General features: G+C 41.6%; 1 protein-coding gene across 1 annotated transcript in view; it reads left to right on the top strand.

The window, feature by feature from the left end:
- The first annotated feature begins 5,066 nt into the window (after nt 1-5,066).
- XPO1 (exportin 1) overlaps nt 5,067-18,811 on the top strand; it is a 38,641-nt gene continuing 24,896 nt past the window's right edge. Inside the window, exons 1-5 of the mRNA XM_082481198.1 lie at nt 5,067-5,244; nt 5,721-5,776; nt 9,538-9,669; nt 13,401-13,502; nt 17,409-17,481. Of these exons, the coding sequence (XP_082337324.1) occupies nt 9,544-9,669; nt 13,401-13,502; nt 17,409-17,481 (301 nt within the window). The 5' untranslated portion in view covers nt 5,067-5,244; nt 5,721-5,776; nt 9,538-9,543. The remainder of the gene's footprint in view (nt 5,245-5,720; nt 5,777-9,537; nt 9,670-13,400; nt 13,503-17,408; nt 17,482-18,811) is intronic.

Raw genomic sequence — 18,811 nt, 5'->3', positions numbered from 1 at the left:
CCCTACTCAAGCACAGGATTTAGCTAGCAAACTTGCAAAGCTTGTGTTTGTTACTATTGCAATTTATTAAAAACACATTTCATTCTGGGGCATTACTGACACTTGATGAAAATGTGAAAAGCTGCATCTGCTTTTCTGTCTTACACAAAAATAGTTAACATTCAGTTTAAGAAACCAATTTCAAGGATTTAAACTCTTTTTTACTGCACAAAAAAAAACCCCAAAAAACACAAAAGAAGAAAATAAACAGAAGCGAACCTTCAGCACAGGCCAAAGGAGTTAAAAAAGAATCTGACTTTTAGGTCTCTTACATCAGTTTGTTTTGAACACCAGAGCTAGCTAGAACATCAAAACACACATAGAAACACTGTTTATTCTAAGCACTAGAGTTACAGCCCTGCTTTTAACCCATCAACAGCTTGCTATGTCTATACATTCTATTTGAATCACTTTCAAATTCAATCCTTTCAACTACAATGCTATCTTCAATTATAAGTCACACTGCAAAAACTAGAGATCTGTTAATTCTTACCCATGCCAACTCACCAGAGCAAGATAAACAAGGTGCGTTAAACAAAGCACTTTGTTACCATTATGACAGAGATGTTACAGGATGCAGATACTTTTATGCATGATAAAAAAAAAAAAGCGTTCACACTCCAGCTCTTAAAGTCCTTAAATGTTCCAAAAATTTTCCCAAGAGATCTGGCTTATGAATTAAGTACAGAAAAAAACCACAACAAGCAAGCAGCCCTCTGCTGTGACTGCTCCAAGACAACTGTTGCTTGTAAGAAAAGTCTCAAAGCTACAGTTTCCATTTATAAAGAGCAGAATAATTCACAATTTGTAAACTTACTAACTACAGACACATCACATAAATGTGTTTGTAGAAGCTTTGTGACCCACCTTCTTGAACTAAGGAGAGCTCAGATGATACACAACTTTCCATCACACCTCCTCCTGCCCCCCAACTCTCCAGCTGACCTGTGACTATCCTGGTGGCATGGCTATTTCTCCAGTAATACATCACACAGGACCTAATTTGGTATCACATGGTGTTGCATCTCCTCAGCTTCTGCCTGAAACATAACGTGTATTTGGATACAAGCGTGATTTCCCTAGCCATCCCTGAATTATGCAGAAAGAAACCACATAACACAAACCCACAAATTGAAGATTGAGTAACTGGAATCCCCACAGCAGTTTCAGAACTTGTAAGGCAGTCAAGAACCATAGTTATCAGAACTGTGTAAGGACATGTAATTATAGTTTATTTATTGAAGTGTGTTATGATGTGCATACTACTAGAAATCTTTTGGTGATTAGTACAGAGACTTAACCTTAAAATGTTACATTTCACAGAAGGAATGGTTTAAAAAAATCATAGAGAAAAATATAGGTTTTGAACACAATCCAGTAGTTTCACAGCCAAACACACACTATCTGTAAAAGCAGAAAGGTAGCAGAAAGACTTCAAAAATATACAACTAAGTCTCCTTTTTGTGACTTTGTAGCAACAGCACAGTCCCTGACTGTCAAGTTCCTTTCCATGAAGATACAAACTTCACACCAACAGTAATTTAGCAGTAATCTTTCTTTAGATCAGTTGAGATTTTCTGCACAATCGTGTCCCATGTCCTACAGTATTAGTATCAGGGAAAGCAGCTATACCAAAGCTAATTTTCCTGTATAAAAGGAGCCTGGTGTTTCTCAGCTAAACTTTGATTTATTGATTTAATTTTGACAGATTTTTTCTTTAGTGATTCTCTACCAGTGAGGAAGTGCCTGTTCAAACAGGAAACATATCATTACCCAATATCTAGTATTAATTATGTAAAGTGTCCTCCTTTTTTTGGACTGTGATCTCGAAAGCAGCCTCAGCTAAAGAAACAGATACAATGCAGAACCAATAACCTCCTAAGAGAGTATCACTCCTCAGTTCAATTCCGAACTACTGCACATTGCAATTTCATAATTTCACATAGCATTGTAGAGCTAGTAGCTTAGCTCATTTAACATAATGGAGTAAGTTCCCAGCATGAACATATAGAAACCAGTTAATAGACTCTTGGTTGAATAGGTTAGCTCCCTCTTAAATCTACCACCACCTTAAATGCTTTTGTAGAAGATAATTGATTTTTAAAGAAGCATGAAGCTTTATTTAAAGGTAAGCTTTAAGATATTGCCAGCAAGAACTCAAAACATTATATAAGTAGCTATCACCTATATGCAGTGAAAGTTACATAACTTGTAGAGAATAAATTGTTCTGATAAGGTTACCAATGTTCTCTGACAAAACTTCAACATTCACGTAGAAAAACTTGAGAAAAAAGCTTTATTAAGCTGGTGCTGTAGGTATCCTTCAGCTTAAGAAAACAAATACTGAAATGCTTTGCCAACAAAAAACGTTATAGGATAATAAAGAGTAGAAAAAGAAAATAGGGAAGATTTAGGCAGCTTGAACAACTAATCATTCTAATATTATTTAACACTTATGTTTGCATTCACAGCTTATAGCATGATCCCAAAGCCATTTTCCAGATTACTCCCTCCCTCCTTCCCCCCCTCCAACAGTGTCTCACGGCTGTCTGACCCTGTCCATTATCATCCCATGCACGCTATGCCAGAGTATTTCTTCCTATACTCACTCCATTCAATTCTGCTAGAGATTTTTAACAAAGCCATGGACAGCTTATCCTAGCCAGTTCAACCAAAATCTTCTTAGATCCTCTAGATGAAAAATAAACAGTAATTGAGAGGCTTATATTTCATATGCCAGGAGCTCAGACAACTACCAGTGCAGACCACTTAAAACAATAATTGATAAAGAAATTGTACATGTGGATTTAGGAGCACAGGTCTTACTACATCTCTCAATTTTCCAATTAATTTTTGTAACTTCTATTTTAAATAACTCAGGAATCAAAGGGCTTGTTTTTGTTAAGCTACTCTGTTAACTTCTATGAGTTCCATTTTATTTTACAGGTTGCTATAGTTTACAGTGTAAGAAGGTAGTTTGGCAAAGAATACTGGTATTAAAAATTAACCTCTCTATATCCCACTAAACATTCTGGAGAAGTCCATGGGACTGCTAGGGACAATTTAAAGCTTTTCCAGAAGACCACTACTAGAACTTCCAGATCTTCACTGTTCTGCCATTTTGAAACAAACCAACCAACCCCCACACTCCCTAAAAACGTGCAAAACCAAACATTTTGCCCGGTTTCTCAAAAACAACTGCAGGCTTAGTTTTTCAGCTCAGGGAAGAGATTAGGTTGATAGAAAAAGACCCTGGTTTTGTGAGCAAAAGTCAGCACTCCTGATAGGATAGACTTCTTTGTGAAGTCTCAAGATGAGCACATACAAGGTAGCATTATTATTATTTTTTTCTTTTAAACTGTGCAAAAGAGCTTAAGCATAAGCCTGCCTCCCTCCCAAGCACCTGGCCATAGCACAGGTGAACACCATCTCACAGTGCTACAGAGCAAGTTTCCTTTGGATACCACCAAGAGGACAAGGCATTCTACAAATAAAAAGTATGACTTCTGTGACAAGTTTCACTGACAGTGCATTGCTGTCCCAAAATCATAATCAAAGGGAAAGTTTTGCTTCAGACTAGGTGATGGACATTGCCAAGCTTGTTCCTAGATGGACATTTAAATACTTCATAATATTATCCTCCTCATAGAAATTAATTATTTCTGTAAGCTTTCTATAGCTATTATTTTCTCAAAAAAGGAGGTAAGTTTTTTAAGAAATGCATACACAGGTACTGAGTACCTTCACTACATGAGAGTTTTTTCATATGAGAGTCAGCAAGCACATTCTTCTGCTCCTTCAGGTAGCAATGAGACATACAACCATAGTCTGTTGAGTTTGCGCCACCACTGACAGGCCAGTCTCTGCCCTGAGATCACCCCTGTTCACATCCAGCAGACAAGCATTCCTCACACAGTTCAGGATTTCTCTTATCTGTGGGCAAACCAACCCTTCCAACCTGCACAGGCCTTGGTGAATGGAAGAGAACTGCCTAGGCAAGGAGTAAACCAGCACCCATCCCCTACTGTTACCCCTCCTGCCCGCACAGCCCACTCTTTACAGCTGAGCGTTTAGCCTCCTACCAGCCTCGGGACACCAAAGCACTGCCTCATCCCTGTGCTCAGCATCCCCCTCACTGACCGCACCCGCTCTAGAGAAGGAGACCTGCGAGGTAAGGCCCGCCATTGCCACACAGCCCCACGACACCAGCACCCCCTCAGGCAGAGCCCCCCCGCCATCTCATCGCTGCACTCTCACGGAAACAGCGCCTCAGCGGTAACGGGACGCCGTCCGAAGGGTACCCCGAGCCCTCCCGAACGGGGAGAAAGTCCCTTCTCCTCACAGACCAGCGCGCCCCCCCCTCAGGCACGAGCCCACAGCTCCTAACGGTCGCCGCCGCCTCTCGCGCGCCCTTCCTCTCAGCAGCCCGAAACGCCACGCTCAGGCACGCGCGTCACGCCGAGCTGCTGAGCCAACCAAAGCGCAGCAGCACCTGCGCGCGCGCTTTGCGAAGTGAAGGCGGGTCCGCCTTTGAGTGACAGCTCGGCTCGGCCTGTCAGCTAGCAGCGGCCCGCCCCCCCCTCTGCGCGCAAAACGCTGCTGGTGAGGGGGCGGATCCCCTCCATCGTCCCCCCCAACTCCCCCCTCCCCGCGGCCGCTCGCTCCCTCCGCCCCTCCGAGGCGCGCAGCGGATCGACAGGCCCTCCGGCCAATGACCGGGGAGGCCGCTTGCGCGGCGGCATGGCTCCGGACCAATGGGAGAGGCGGCTGGGCGGAGGCCCGAGGTTTCCAAACGCTCCGCGGCGCCATGGGCTGAAAACTAAACCGAGATGGAATCTCCCAGTCTGAACCGGTTTGAGCCGGTTCCGAGTCTGTGGCATTAGGAGGGGGAGACGCGCCGCGCTCAGTCCCTGCTACCACCACCGCCGCCTCGGCCGCCGTGCGTGTGACCTGCTTCGTAGGGGAGCCCGCAGGGGGAACGGCCGTGCGTGGCTGAGGGGGCAAAGTTGAGCGGCGAGCCCGGGGGGGGGTGGGAATGGGGGCGAACTGAGCGCCGGCCAGGCCGAGGGGAGGGCGGCAGCAACGGGAGTAGCGAGGAGAGACCCAGCCGCACGGCCCCGGGCCTGGGCAGCCAGCGACGCGGCAGAGAGCGAGCCAGGGCCCCGCCGCCGAGCCGGAGCTGGGGCAGCCAGGGCCACGAGGAAGGTAGAAGTTCCCCCCCTTACCCCCCTCCCCTCACACCCTTCCCCACCAGAGGCCTCGGGAGGCCGGAGCCCCGCGCTGATCCCCCTCCTCCGAACGAGAGGAGGGAAGCGCGCCCCGTCCGCTGCGCGCCCGGCGGCGGGCGGCCTTTGCGCCTGGGGCTGAGGGGAAGGCGCGGAGCGCTGCGCCGAGGGGAGCGCCCGCCCGGGGCCCGCAGGCTTGTGCTGGGCGGGTAGTGCAGTCAGGCCGGGGCCCGCTTGCGAGGGGGCAGTGTGGGGAGGAGAGGAGCGGCGCTGGTAACGCGCACCCAGCAGGGAGGGGGTGCTCTCGGCTTAAACACATCCCTCCCCCCTTTTCGGGTTTGGTGTGGTGTTTTTTTGTTGGTTTTTTTTTTCTTTTCTTTTATTTTTTTTAATTGGAGGGGGGGAGGCTTATTTTTGGTGGTGTTTATTTTCATTTTTTTTTTGGCGTGTGGTTAGAAACTTGGCTCACCCACCCCTACTTTTTGAAGGAAGAGGCTGTAAGAAACACCTAGGTAAGTAAGTACGGGGAGGACGGGGGGGGTGCGGGGGGGTGTTGCTGCCATGAGTAACGCGGGGGGGGGGGGGGGTGGCGGCACAGGAGCGGGAGAGGGGTACGGCCCTCCGTGTGCCCGTGAAGGCTCCGCTGTGGAAGGAGAGGGCGCAGTGGGCTCCGAGGAGGGAGCCCCGAGGGGCGGGGGTGTGTTTAAAATGGGGTTTGGGGTCCGAGCATCCTCGGCCTGGCCGAGCGGAGCGCAGCGCCGAGCCTGCCGCGGATGCTGCGGGGAAGGCGGCCGGCGGGGCGGCCCCGTCCCCCGTTACGAGGGGGCCGAGCGGGCGGGGGTTGGGATCGGGTACGGGCAAAAAACTAGGGACATAATCTGTAAATTATTAGGAGTGGAAGTTTCCAGAAATATTTTTTGTGTGTCTGTGCAGCAGTATTGAAACGTCCGCCTGCATCACGTGGGGGGCCCTGTATAGAGCCGAGGGAGGGAGCGGAGGGGAGGGGCTGCGCCGCCGCCGCCCCGCCGCGCTCCGCAGGGCCCCCGGCCCGCCCCGCCGCGCCCACCGCCGCCACACCGCTTCCCCCACCCCGAACCCCCTCCGTGCCCCTGTGGGGGGGGGGGGGGAGCTCGGCGGCCGCGGCTGGGCGGCCGGAGCAGGGGAAGGCCTCCCTCCGCCCTGGGTGGGTGTGAGTTATGTCGGGCGCGGCCGCGGCGAAAAAATTGAATGCTCGGAGGTGCGGGGCAGGTGGTGGCGGCGGCGGCCGGAGCGGTGCGGTTGAGTCCCGTAGGCGGCCCACGCGTGTGTTGGAAGCGGCGATGTGGGGAGAAGGAGCCGCTTCGTTTGCCGTGTGGGGCGCGATGCGAGCGCGTTTGCCGTGTGCCGCCCGTGCGGCGTGGGGTGGTGCAGCCGGAGGAATTTACAAGTGATGCAACTCAATTTCGTTGGAAGAGGATATAGTGGGGCGGTAATTCACTCGCGTTCAGTAGCGGAATTGCATGCTTGGGAATGGGGCAGAGTGCCTCTCCTAGGGGGGGTCGGTGTGTGTTTTTTGTTTTTTTTTTTTTTTTTTTTAATGGCTGGCCCCGACGAACTCGAAGTAGCCAGGTTGCAGGTTCCTTGTGAATACTCAGCTTTTCTTACTATTAAAATGAAAGCTTTTTATTCCCGTGCGCTACATGCTTAAATGGATCGCGTGTATCATAATAAGCTAACTGTTGTGTTAAACATAAAGGTCCAGGGTCATCGAGAGTTGGGATAGCTATGTAAACAGTGCTGTAAATGCAGTTCTTTTGACCTTCGGTAGATGTCAGATTCTTGCTACCTTGTGGTTCAGGTTTTATTTTTTTTTAACTTTTTCTTTTCTTTTGTTTCTGTTTCCCCATTTATTGGCACTATTGAAGAATTGAGTAGTGGTGGTTCTGAGAGCTGAGGCTTAAACCTGTTTTGGCGTTTAGGCATGTTGGGGGGGGGAAAGTATAGGAGCGTAGTAAATCAGAGATTATAAGCTTCATGTGGGCACACTGTTAGGAGTGGGAAATGCGAGTTGATTGCAGTTGGTATTGACCACAAAGCCGCCATTTCTGTATTTCAGTTTGCGAGTAGGTAGGTCATTTTGAAGATAATGCTGGGAGTGGCAAAGGGCCCTATTCAAAACATTTCCTTTCTGCTTCCATGTGGTTAATAACTTCTCTTGGTCACGTGGCTCCTCGTTTGTGCTCTTAGGGCTGCATAAAAGCCACTGAAAGAGGCTTAAATCTGAAATTAATGGCCCTACCTGAGGAATGACTGATTTATAATTTTTATCGTAGTTTGAAAACCGCTTTCCTAGCTCGTGGTTCAGCCATAGAGGCCAGATGTGAACAAAAAGGGGCGTGCCTGAAAGCACGCGTGTCTGGTGGGAGTATTAACTGCTCTAAGCTGATGAGTGTATTAATTGGTGCAATTTCCTTCTAGTAGTGCTGCTGGCTGCCCCTCTGTGAGATGAAATTTTCAAGTGTCCTTCCGAGTTAAAAGAATGAAGTCAGCCTTCCCTGCGGTCTTGTTTCTTGCTTCCATACTTAACATTGCAATTTTGAAAACTTTAGGAGTTGGGGGAAGACAGGTGTGGAGTGTTAGTTTTAATTTATTTTGTTTTCTACTTGATGCTTATTTCCTTCTGTTTTTTCCAGGTAGATGTTATAAAAAGGTTGACTGGATGTTGAGACGGAGCCCTCAAAATGATTATGGTAGTGTAGTAATACTAAGTGAGGGGTTTTTTTTTTTTTTGAAGTTAATTTCTTTCTGTATAGAAGTAAACAAAATTGCTTGACGCTACTTGCAAATATGCATTTTTAAACAAAAGATTTTCCTTGTCTGTACACTACCGTAGGACTTTCACTTGATTAGTAATAACTTGGGTTGAGGCACAGGTTTGTCTTGCTCTTTGCTTTGGAGCATGACTTAAATATGTAAGGCATAAAATGAATTCTTATTTACACATGAAGTTACTTAGCAAGAGCAGATCTGATTTCTTGCTTATGCCCAGCCATCCCCTTCTTTAGAGTATGGGGGGGTGTTTTTTGGAAAAGTTTCAGGTTCTATCTTTCTGAGTATGCAGATAGCTCTAGTGTAACTTTCTGAGTGATCTTGCGGTTGTCTAGGCTTTTGGCTGTTTCTCAAGTGAGCAGTTTTACATGAAATTTGTAGCGTTACGGAAGATTCTGAAAAAGGGGGTGAATGGCAGGGAGCTGCTGTAGAGGAGAGGGTAAGAATATGTGTTACAGTTGCCAGTGACTGTGAGAAGAGGGCAATAAACTTGGTCAGGTGCTTCCAGCATGGGGGGTGGTGCGAGAAGGTTAGAGTGTAATTTGCTATCCACAATTCTGTGTTTTCCTGGCTTTTCTTGCTTTTTGTAATTACCTTTATCTTGTACCAGTCTCTGGCTGGTAAGCATCTTACATGCGCGCACCCACAGTCACACACACCCCACCTGACTTGCTTTGCATAATATCGAGGCTGCTATATCTAGGACAAAGAGTTAATGCATGTGTCGCTGGTTTTATGGGACCTGAAACCTCCAGTAGAATTCCATTTCAGCTTGAACTGATCTAGTGTGGTGCATGGAGTAACCTGCTGACTTAACAGTCGCCTTACTTTGTCCTCTCAAAGTGCCTTCAAACAGTCAACTTTCTTAGTTTCAGTGGTAATTTTTTACTTGTATGTAGTTAACTTGTAAGGTCTCCCCCCCCCCCCCCCAAGTATTTGAAAAATGCTCTCTGGCTAATTTCTTACTGCGTATGTAGATCACATTTCACTTCCATAAACAATTGTTTAAAAGCTTTTAGAACTGATCTTCTAAATGTGCATGTTGGCCTTGGAAACTCAAAATTTGACTGAGATTGCTAGTGTGGATTTTGGTTGTAATGATACTAGGTATTTCTACCAGCAAACTTACTGGTTTACACATGTTTATAGACTGGTAGGGGTTGATACCCGCTTTGAAGTAAGTTTTAGTTTGCTGATAATATAGCCCATTGACTAGTCAGAGTGTTATTATGTGTTATACTTGCTGAAGACCCCGAGAATTTAGTTGGGGTAATGATGTGTGAATTTTTCAGAAAAAGCTTGTCCTGCTAGTTTCTCAACAGTTAGTGTTGTGTTCAGGGCTCTCTAGTACTGCTAACATAACTCATCTCATTCAAATGAGATGCTTAAGTTGAAGCATTTGCTTTACAACTACATCTAATAATAATTTCTTATTAATTGATCTATTTATTTATTTATTTTGCAGTAATCTATGCCAGCAATTATGACAATGTTAGCAGACCATGCAGCTCGTCAGCTGCTGGATTTTAACCAGAAATTGGATATCAATCTCTTGGACAATGTGGTGAACTGCTTGTACCATGGAGAAGGCGCACAGGTAATGTGGACTTAGAACCTTCATTTATTGACCGTGTTTAATGTTGTATCAGTTGAGCAAATTTAATTCACTTAATAAAAATTAGTAATATTAGTGAATTTACTGTGCTAGTGACTGGATTATCACTGGTGATTCGTGTGCCCTGGTTTAAAAGCAGGCCTCATGTAATGAATGTCGAGATGATGCTTAGAAAAATGTTAGTTTAGTGTGTGTTCATTTCTAGCATGCCTTCTGCTGTTGAAAAGTATGAGCAAGGACAATTTGGTAAGGGCACTTCTGCTTGCAGCTCACATTTTCTGACTTAGTTCTTCAGGAAGGTTTGAGTTGCCTGTTATTTATTATCATGGACAGGATTTTGAAGCCATAAATTTAATGTTGGCTTCACTGAAGGATTGTATTTAAAAGAAAAATCTTAATGAAGTTATTACTGTATTTGTACTTACGAAGAAGCATGTCACACACATTTAAGACGGGAGTTTGTCCTTTCTTATGCCTAGTTTCTTTTCCCTGTTACTATCTGTCTGCACAGGTTCTTGTACTCTTTTTTTCTTTGGACTTGATGCAGATTCTGAAGTCTTAAGTTGAAATTGGGGGAATGTGTGCATTTGTGTGTTTGCATATATTGTCTTGAAAGTGAATCTTGTATTGCTTTTATGTTATTTCCAAAGTAGTTCAAGAAATAGACTTAAATGTTGAAAGCAAGTATTGCTACAAGGGAGTTGGCATAGTTCCTCTTCTGGCAAATTTTAATTGTTCATGCTTAACAAATTGGGAGTTTCAGTGTCAGGCATCTCTTACTAAGATATTCTTGCACAACAATAAGAAGTGAATTAAAATGAGACAAAGTAGCTGATGCTTTTCTATTCCTTCCAGCTGTTAGAATAAACAGTAATACACAAAACAAGTATAAGCAAGTATATCTGTTTTATATTAAAAAAAAGTTTTTGTAAGGCTTGCTAACCTGAATTCCTACAGGTTCTGAAATACATTGCTGTTTTTTGAAATAGTTGCGTTTTGAGTTTCCTAAACCCAAATAGTTACTAGCTGTAGTTTTTAATATGATATGACAGAAAACTCTTGTAGCGTTTGCCATAAAAGTATGGACTTCTGAGTGCTTGTTTTGTAAGTGATATGTTTGTTTACTGTACTGCCTTACAAAGTAGGTGGTGCTTGTAATATTGTTTGGTTTGAATTGGGTTTGTGAAGTTGGGAAGGTTTATAAGGAGAATAGAGGATTAACACTAAATACAATGATCAAATTGCCATTGTTCTGGTATTGTGAGAAGTTGCTTCACTTAAAACAGCTGGGTACAGTCTCCGGTATTTAGAAAATTATTGCAGTAAGAAGCAAAAATTCAAGAGGTGGCACCTAACTGGCAAAAGTGAATTATGATATAAACTTACTTTAAATACATGTACTAACATGTGACGCTTAGTGAAAATTTGGTTTGCTACTTTAGTATGTTTCCAACAGTGGAGACATATTTCAGTGAGTTCGTGAGCTCTTACCTCTTCTAAGGAGTACAAAAGTTCCTGCAGGAAAAAAGAGTCTTCTCTGTGGAGCCTAGCAGCTCAAACCATGACTTAAAAGGGTGACAGGAATAATAGAAGTTGAGTAAACTAATTATTAAAATTGGGAGATTAAAAATGGTTTGCCTGAAATAGATTAGGATAGTATTAGAGTAAAAAAGGTTTAGAATGCAGCCTGGATGGCCTATGCTGAACCTGCGTTTGGATTCACTTGTCCCCTCCTAGGGCTTCTTATCTCTGTTTGCAAAACTCTTATCTGCTGGTCTATATTAGGCAAGAAAGACTGTCCTAGACTTTTTTTCTGTTCATAGCTTTTTTTTGGTATCCTTCTCTGAAAAGAATGAATGTCCCCAACCCCACCCCAGTGCAACACATGACTAAGGAGACCTCAGACAACTTATAGATGTTTACCTGGACTCATCCCACACTTAATTCCGTTGCTCTGTTAGACCTTCACATGTCCAGAAAGATGATATGCTAGCTGATGTTCTTCTTACTAGCAACAACACAGGCTTCGTTTCTGATTTATGTATTACAGTTAAATTTATACTTTTAAAATGAAACTACAGTAATTGATGTCCTGAAATGGGGTTAATGGGTATGAGAGCAAACTTTTCAGTGCTTGGGAGAAGGATGTTGAACATCTGTATTTTGTTGGTGTTGAAATTTACTCCTGTGATATGTCACCAGTGTTAGAAGCACTAAGGAGGCCAGTGTAAAAACACACCCAGGTTGAACCTGGAAGTAATACTGCTGTTCTGTCCCTCTTACACTAAACTGCATCAAAAGTGCTGATATTCTTTTCTTTTTTATTTATTTTTTTTTAAGCTCTGATGTCATACTGTGAGAATATGGTTGTACTGCTTTTGGATATTCCTTTTAAGATTTGTTTGGTACTTCTCCATATCAGATCTACAGGGAGTTACTTTGCTGGTCAAAGTCAGTATCAGACTGGGAATTGCTCCACTATGCTCTGTTATATCAAGTAGGGGTGCCAGTATTGTCCAGATATTTTAGACATCCTGGCTATTTACTGTTGTAGCTTTCAGTTTTAATTTGGTAAATCCCATACCAAATTTGTCTGTTTCTTGCATTATATGTGTATAGGTTTTGGGTCTTGATGGGCTTTCTGTCTTACTGAAAATACATGTTTTCTTACACCAGTTGAAGATTAGCTCAACTATGTTCTTTTAGCAGACTAGAAATCTGCATAGCAGTAGTAAGTTCTAACTGTTGAAGTTAATCCTAAAGCTTTAACTGCTTTGTGATGCCTTTGAATTGTCTCTACAGCGCAGTGAAAGAATAAGCAAAGTTCTGTTAATTCTTATGTAAGATGTTGATCTTGTTGGTAAGAGAGTATCTGATGCTTGCAGGTGACACAACTTGCAGCAAGATTTGCCAGTACACTGCATTTTTGGAAAGAGCTAACATCACTTGGCTCCCTAAAAAACGTTTATGGACATCCAGGCTTTTGAAAAGGATAGCTAAAATGAATTCAGCTATTTCAGCGTGTAATGGCTTCAGATGAGGTTTTGCAAGTTATTGAAACTATAGTATTTAGTACAATAATTGGTAACGTCAGTCCCAAGGAAGAACAAACCATTAGCATGACCGACTCCCTTCCTCCCCCCCCCCCCAGTCAGTTTTTATTACTGTTTTGTAAGCTGTTAAATACATCAAGGGATTCCTCAGAAGTAGGGATTGGAGACCTCTAATGCTCCACTCCATGGTTCTTCAAAATAAAATCGACAGTTCCTACATCAACGACTTTGCAACATGGTACAGTAATTCTTAAAGCTGGCATTTTATGTGAATGTTTTCAGGAGAAATTGAAAGTTTGGGTGCTCTTGAGTAAAATTTTATCTATGTGAGTTTCTTGAATGGGAGAAAACTTCATTCCCTGGTATGTTTTCCCTATAATGTGTGCTGTTCTCACATGTTCACTGCTGGTCTAGATGAATCATTCAGTATGGAAGAGTGGAAATAAGTAAATGACTGTCTTGCATCAAGGATTTGGAGTTTGGTTGTTAATAAACTGTCACACAGAAGGAGGCTTAAGGGACTTGTTGCTCCTAATTGCGTTCTGCCTAACTCTTGGATAAGTGATTTAAAGATGTGTTATATATTAATGTCTTCATTGACAGTATTAGATTCTTTAAGAAAATATATCCTAACATTTTTTTTATCAAACTTGCTTTTAGCAAAGAATGGCACAGGAAGTCTTGACTCACTTAAAAGAACATCCTGATGCGTGGACAAGAGTTGATACTATTTTGGAGTTCTCTCAGAACATGAATACCAAAGTAAGGAAATTAACTTTTATTGATTTGGTTTTCTTCTTTCTTCCATTCATAAACTTTGAGGAAGGTATCTCATTTTTAGCCATAGACTTTCTTGATTCAAACCACCTTTTTTTTTTATTGTCTTGTTACCAAAGTTGGCTTTAAACAAGAACTGTAAATGGGTGAAGTATTTAAACCTCCTTTTACATTGGCAAGAGTTTTTCTCCTTTTTTTTTTTTTTTTTTAAAAAAAAAAAAAAGGAAGAGCTAAATTGGAAATACAGTTGTTTTTTTTTTTTTCAAGGCACATAAAAGCATAATGCCAGTTCCAAAGACTGGTTTGTGTCTGTATACATCTGAGTAATGAAAAGTTTCCTAGAGTCATATTTTGTCCTTGGGTAAGTGCTTGGCTGTTTTTGCTCATTATGAGAGCCTTGTGCACGTGACTGAGGAGAGAATTTGTCCCTAGGTGTACAAAAGGCAAAATAGAAACCTTATTAGGCCAAGATTTTGAGCAATGAAAGTTAAACACCCCAAACTCTTTGTAGCATGAGATCAGTCTTTACTAATATGCAGAACACATTTTCTTTGTACTGCTGTTTTAAATCCATCCTTCATGGTAGAGACTAAAAGGGGCAGCATTCAGTTTTTTCTACAATTTTAAATGCTTTACCTAAGACTTCTGAAGTTTGAACCAAAAGGTTGATCAAGATGTGTTTTCACTGTCTTAAAGTTGATGATTATTCTCTCAAATGACGTGCATGTTTTTCTGCTTGATACACGCTGTGTTCGAACAGAAAATAATCGTGTTTGGATGGCTTCTGAAATCAGGCGGTATTCATGAAACACTTCCTTTTTTTTTTTTTTTTTTCCTCTGAAGTTTAGGGGAAAATGGTTTAAAGAACTTCCTCAAAGTGCTAACCTTTAAGTAACAGTGTTTGCCTGTTTGCTTGCCTGGTAAACTTTGCTTTTTATACTGACAGACATTACTAATGTTTAAGTTGATTTATCAACAGTATTTTTAAAAACTCAAATTTGTCTTGTGAAAAATGAGATGATTAGAGGAACAGAAAGAAAGCAACAGGTAAAGAATTCTTCAATTTACATAAATTGCAAATGATTTGGTGCTAAATTTATGCACTATGACATTTGGCTTTTATGCAATCATATTTTTTCTTTAATTAAAGCTGTTAACACTACCTGATATTAATCATAATGTTCCATTATGTTGATTGCTTGTAATAGGAAGAAAAGGGGTGTCTTCCTGTGCAACTGACACAGCTAGGCTTTGACGGCAGGCCTCCACAAGGTCTACCCTTTTGATTCCCTTTAACTGAATTCTGTTCATCAATTGTTTTTGTTTCTTGGGAGGTGGGAGGGAAAGGGATTCGGTGCATAGAATAAGTAATAAGGGTACCATAGAAATTTCTACCATAGGGATCATTTCATACTTTTTTTCAGTCTTTGCTGTTACCTGTCCCTCATCTTCATAACTGAGCAGTGAAGTGCTATTAGACAATTAGAAATAAGCAAACCAAGAGCCAAATGAATTTTGAGAGACTTCTATTTTTTTTGCACAGTTTAAATGTGCTTGCATGCACTGTTGGAATAGTTGATTAAAAAATAAGCTTCTAATAGTCAGATGGCAAAAGTTGTAATTGGTGTCAGTGGCTTGGGGGGGACTTGGTGTATCTTGTTATCAGGGAAATAGCAAAAATTAGAACTTAGAAATTAAGTGAAGCTTAAAAACAAAATAAAATCCTCAGCTCCTTGCAGAGTGGTCAGGCAGGCTGATGAAGTCTTCAAACATGGTATGGCAAGAAAGATGTGTAGGTCAAGATTGTATACATTGATTTTATTACTGCTGCCATTTTATTTCATGTGCAAGTGTTAGGGAAAAAAATGAGTATTACTAGTACTGAGGGAGAGGTGAACAAGACACTATGAGGGGGCAGAATTGAAATCACATATGTAGAAAAGAATGAGTAGAAACCTAGACAGCATGAACTTCTTTACAGTTTAAGGTACATGAATCTGAATTAGATATTTGAGCAGATAATGAGGGATAGGTGTGGCAAATTGCTAGAGGTGTCTGTCCTTTCTTTGACTCAGAGGAAATCCTAAGTGGGGAAACAAAGACTAAAGATGAGGTCTGTCCTTAGTTTATGTCAGGACTTTCATTTAAGTTTGTTTCATCACCTGGTGCTTTTCTAAAATGAAACTAGACTTGCCATTCTGGTCTTAAAAGCCAAATAAATTGACGTGTGGAAAAAAGTTTGGAAACAAAACTAACATTTTTGGTTAGCTGTTATCTGATCTGAAAGGGCAATTAATATGTGTGCCTGTAGAATCTAGAAATTTAACTAGAGTTTAGATCTAACTTCAGAGAAGTTAGCTCTGTATGATATCAACATTCATACTTTCAACATTGTTAGAAGCTTTTGTAAGTATGTATTGTGAGTCTGGATCAGGTGCAGATGGTGTCTATAAATCCATAGCAGTGGCTGAAATCACTTCACAGGAAGTGAAGCATTTTGCTTAAGAATGTTTCCATGCGTTTTCCTACATGATCATTCCCTTGATTTTGTTTAGCTTTTATGCTGAGTAATTAAGTAAATGTATGAGTTAAAGTCTAGCTGTTAAACTTTTGCTGCTGACCATGAAAAAAACCCCAACCCTGCCAACTTTGTGTTAATGCATAATTTTCCTTGGTACACAAGATTTTGGAAGGTGACAGAATATTTTGCAAATGCAGGATGTACATGTAAAGCTTGTGGAAACTTGGGTTGGATAGAGAAACAAAGGGAGGTAGGTTATGCTAAGATGAGAACAGCAAAAACAGTATTTTAACACAATGTAGTTTGGGACAGTCTACATTGTGGTTTTTTAATTAAACTGAAGTTTATGTGATCCCTTTGGTTGAAATACTAATGATCCTACTTTGTGTAACAACTAACCATTTTAAAGAGGAACTCTTATTCTCAGCCAAACTTTTAACTGTGAAAACTTGCGTTTACCTTTCAGGCATTGATGTGATGTTTTTTTTTCTTCTTAATCCACTGCAGATAAAGTAAACACAAAATTCCTCGTCCCCTTTTCTCTCCTGTCTATTCATGCTAATGGGGTTTTACATATTAAAGTTCTTCGATCATACCATCACAAACTTCTTTCCCTGTTACTGTGAGTTGGCAGTAGGGACAAATGGGCAGAGGGACTGGCTTTACCAATTACTTTGCAAATGAAACGGTTTCGGGTAAGAACATAGGAAGTAATTCCTGAAAGGTAAAAGGATTTCCAAGAGCTTATTCACATTTTTATTATTCTTTGACTGAGCACAAAAGTTCATCTTTAAATAGTAGAAATAGCTGCCATATTGGGGTGGGTATTGAAATTAAATAAACCTGTGGGTTGTCTTGCTGTTCCTAAAGTAACACACCAGTGAAGTTTGGGAAATACTTTCTTTAGAAAGTGTCAGGACATGTGATGCTAAGACAATTTTTTTTTCAGCTTTTTAGAGGAACGATAGGAAGCTTGAGACCATCCAAGCTGCTAAATATTTTAGGAGCCTGGTTGTGTTAATGCTTGTATGTATGAGCAGTCATTTATGATGCAAATTCATATCTGGCTGCTACTTTCTCTTCTCCAGATAGCCAAAATTGTCTGCCAGAGGGCTTTTCATTTTTTTTTTTTTTTCCCCCCTCCTGGTGTGAGCATGATCAAACAGCAGGACTTAGTATAGTGAAGAATAAAACAAGAAAAAAATGCATGAAACATCAGTAAATGGGTGAATAGACATATTTAATAAAATTGTTAGTTTAATAATCTTGAAGTCTTAGATGTTAAGTGTGAATGTCTGATTGAATGAGAGTCCTGAAAGTTAGTTAGTCCTACAGTAATGTACTCACATTTTGTTCTTCTCCAATTTCAGTATTATGGACTGCAAATCTTGGAAAATGTGATAAAAACAAGATGGAAGATTCTTCCAAGGAACCAGTGTGAAGGTAGGGAGGGATTTTTGTCTTCTCTTAACTTTGTGTATTAACTGATATTTAGCTGTCAGTCCACGTGTAAGTAATTTTCAGCTTCAAATACAACTAGGCTAGTAACTTTTCATCAGTGCTAAGACCATCTGTGCTTTTCTGGATGATGAAACCATGTCTTTCCCTTTTGTGACGATGTTCTCAGTGGGATGGTGAGCACCTGGAATTTTGTAAGTGTCATGGGAAGGTAAATGGTGTGACGGATAGTTTTGAAACATCATCACTTAAGTGTTGTACTGACTTACAGGCCAAACTTATCTGAAGAGGCCTAACCCTAGGCAGCTTCTGAAGTTAGCTCCTGGCCTTCAGGTGTAGGGTAGGTTTTGATTCTTTGTACTTGGCAGAAGAGGCTCTCTTCAGTCTGTCTGGGCTTTGCGTGTGGCCCCACCAGTGCACTGTCATTTTTCTGGTAGATTGTGGGCCGTCTGGTAGCGTGTTTAGATTTATGTGACTTTTTTGAAATTGTAAGCAGTCATAATTACTTACAAAATAGAAACACTAAGTAAATGCATAGTCTTACCTGTTAATGGTCATTCATTCTTTTAGGCAGTAAGATACTATAAAGTCTGCTTTTAATTAATCTAAGTGTATATGAAGCTAGGTTGCGGTAACTGGATTGCTCAGTGTAGGGCAAACCCCAGTCTTCTGTCATTGCAAGGAATCTGGAAGTCTTAAAATAAATGCTGTGGTTTGGTTTTGTTTTTTTCCCTCCCTCCCTCCCTTACAGCTTGCAAGGTGTGTTGAATTTTAGATGTTAGCTATTGTATATGAGGTACCTCTATGGTATAGGATTAGTGCTTGTTCACATAGATTTCTGTCAAGTCATGGTAACTTGGACTTCAAAACATTATACAACTACTTTAAATTCTTGACACTGAACTTTGTCACCATTCTATACTTGGCTTTTTATTAAAAGACGGTTTTGGAACTCATTGAAGTTATTCCAAATTTCTGTGTTCTGCTACGAGCTTTTATTAACAATGCTAAGTTGTGCTTTAAATTTTTACTGCCAGTGCTTAGATTCTGAAATTATATTGATTGAAATGTAATTGTAAATGCTAATGAAAACAAATGTGTAGAGGGAGACTTCCACAACTTTGTGATTATTCTCGCCTTTTCCCCTGCTGCTTCCAACTATTGGTTGACATATGAAGCATAGCTGCTCTTGGAAGTGGAAGTAAGATCTCACATTTGTTCTGCTGTTGGAAACAAACTTGCAGGCTTCTAAGAAACAGCTTCAACTAAGGCACGAACACAATTATGCCCTTTTGAGAAACAAAGGGAGCACCCT

Source organism: Vanellus vanellus (assembly GCF_965231255.1).
Source record: "Vanellus vanellus genome assembly, chromosome: 3".
NCBI lineage: Eukaryota > Metazoa > Chordata > Aves > Charadriiformes > Charadriidae > Vanellus > Vanellus vanellus.
Note: the sequence above shows the minus strand (reverse complement) of the source record. Positions and strands in the feature narration are given on the sequence as shown.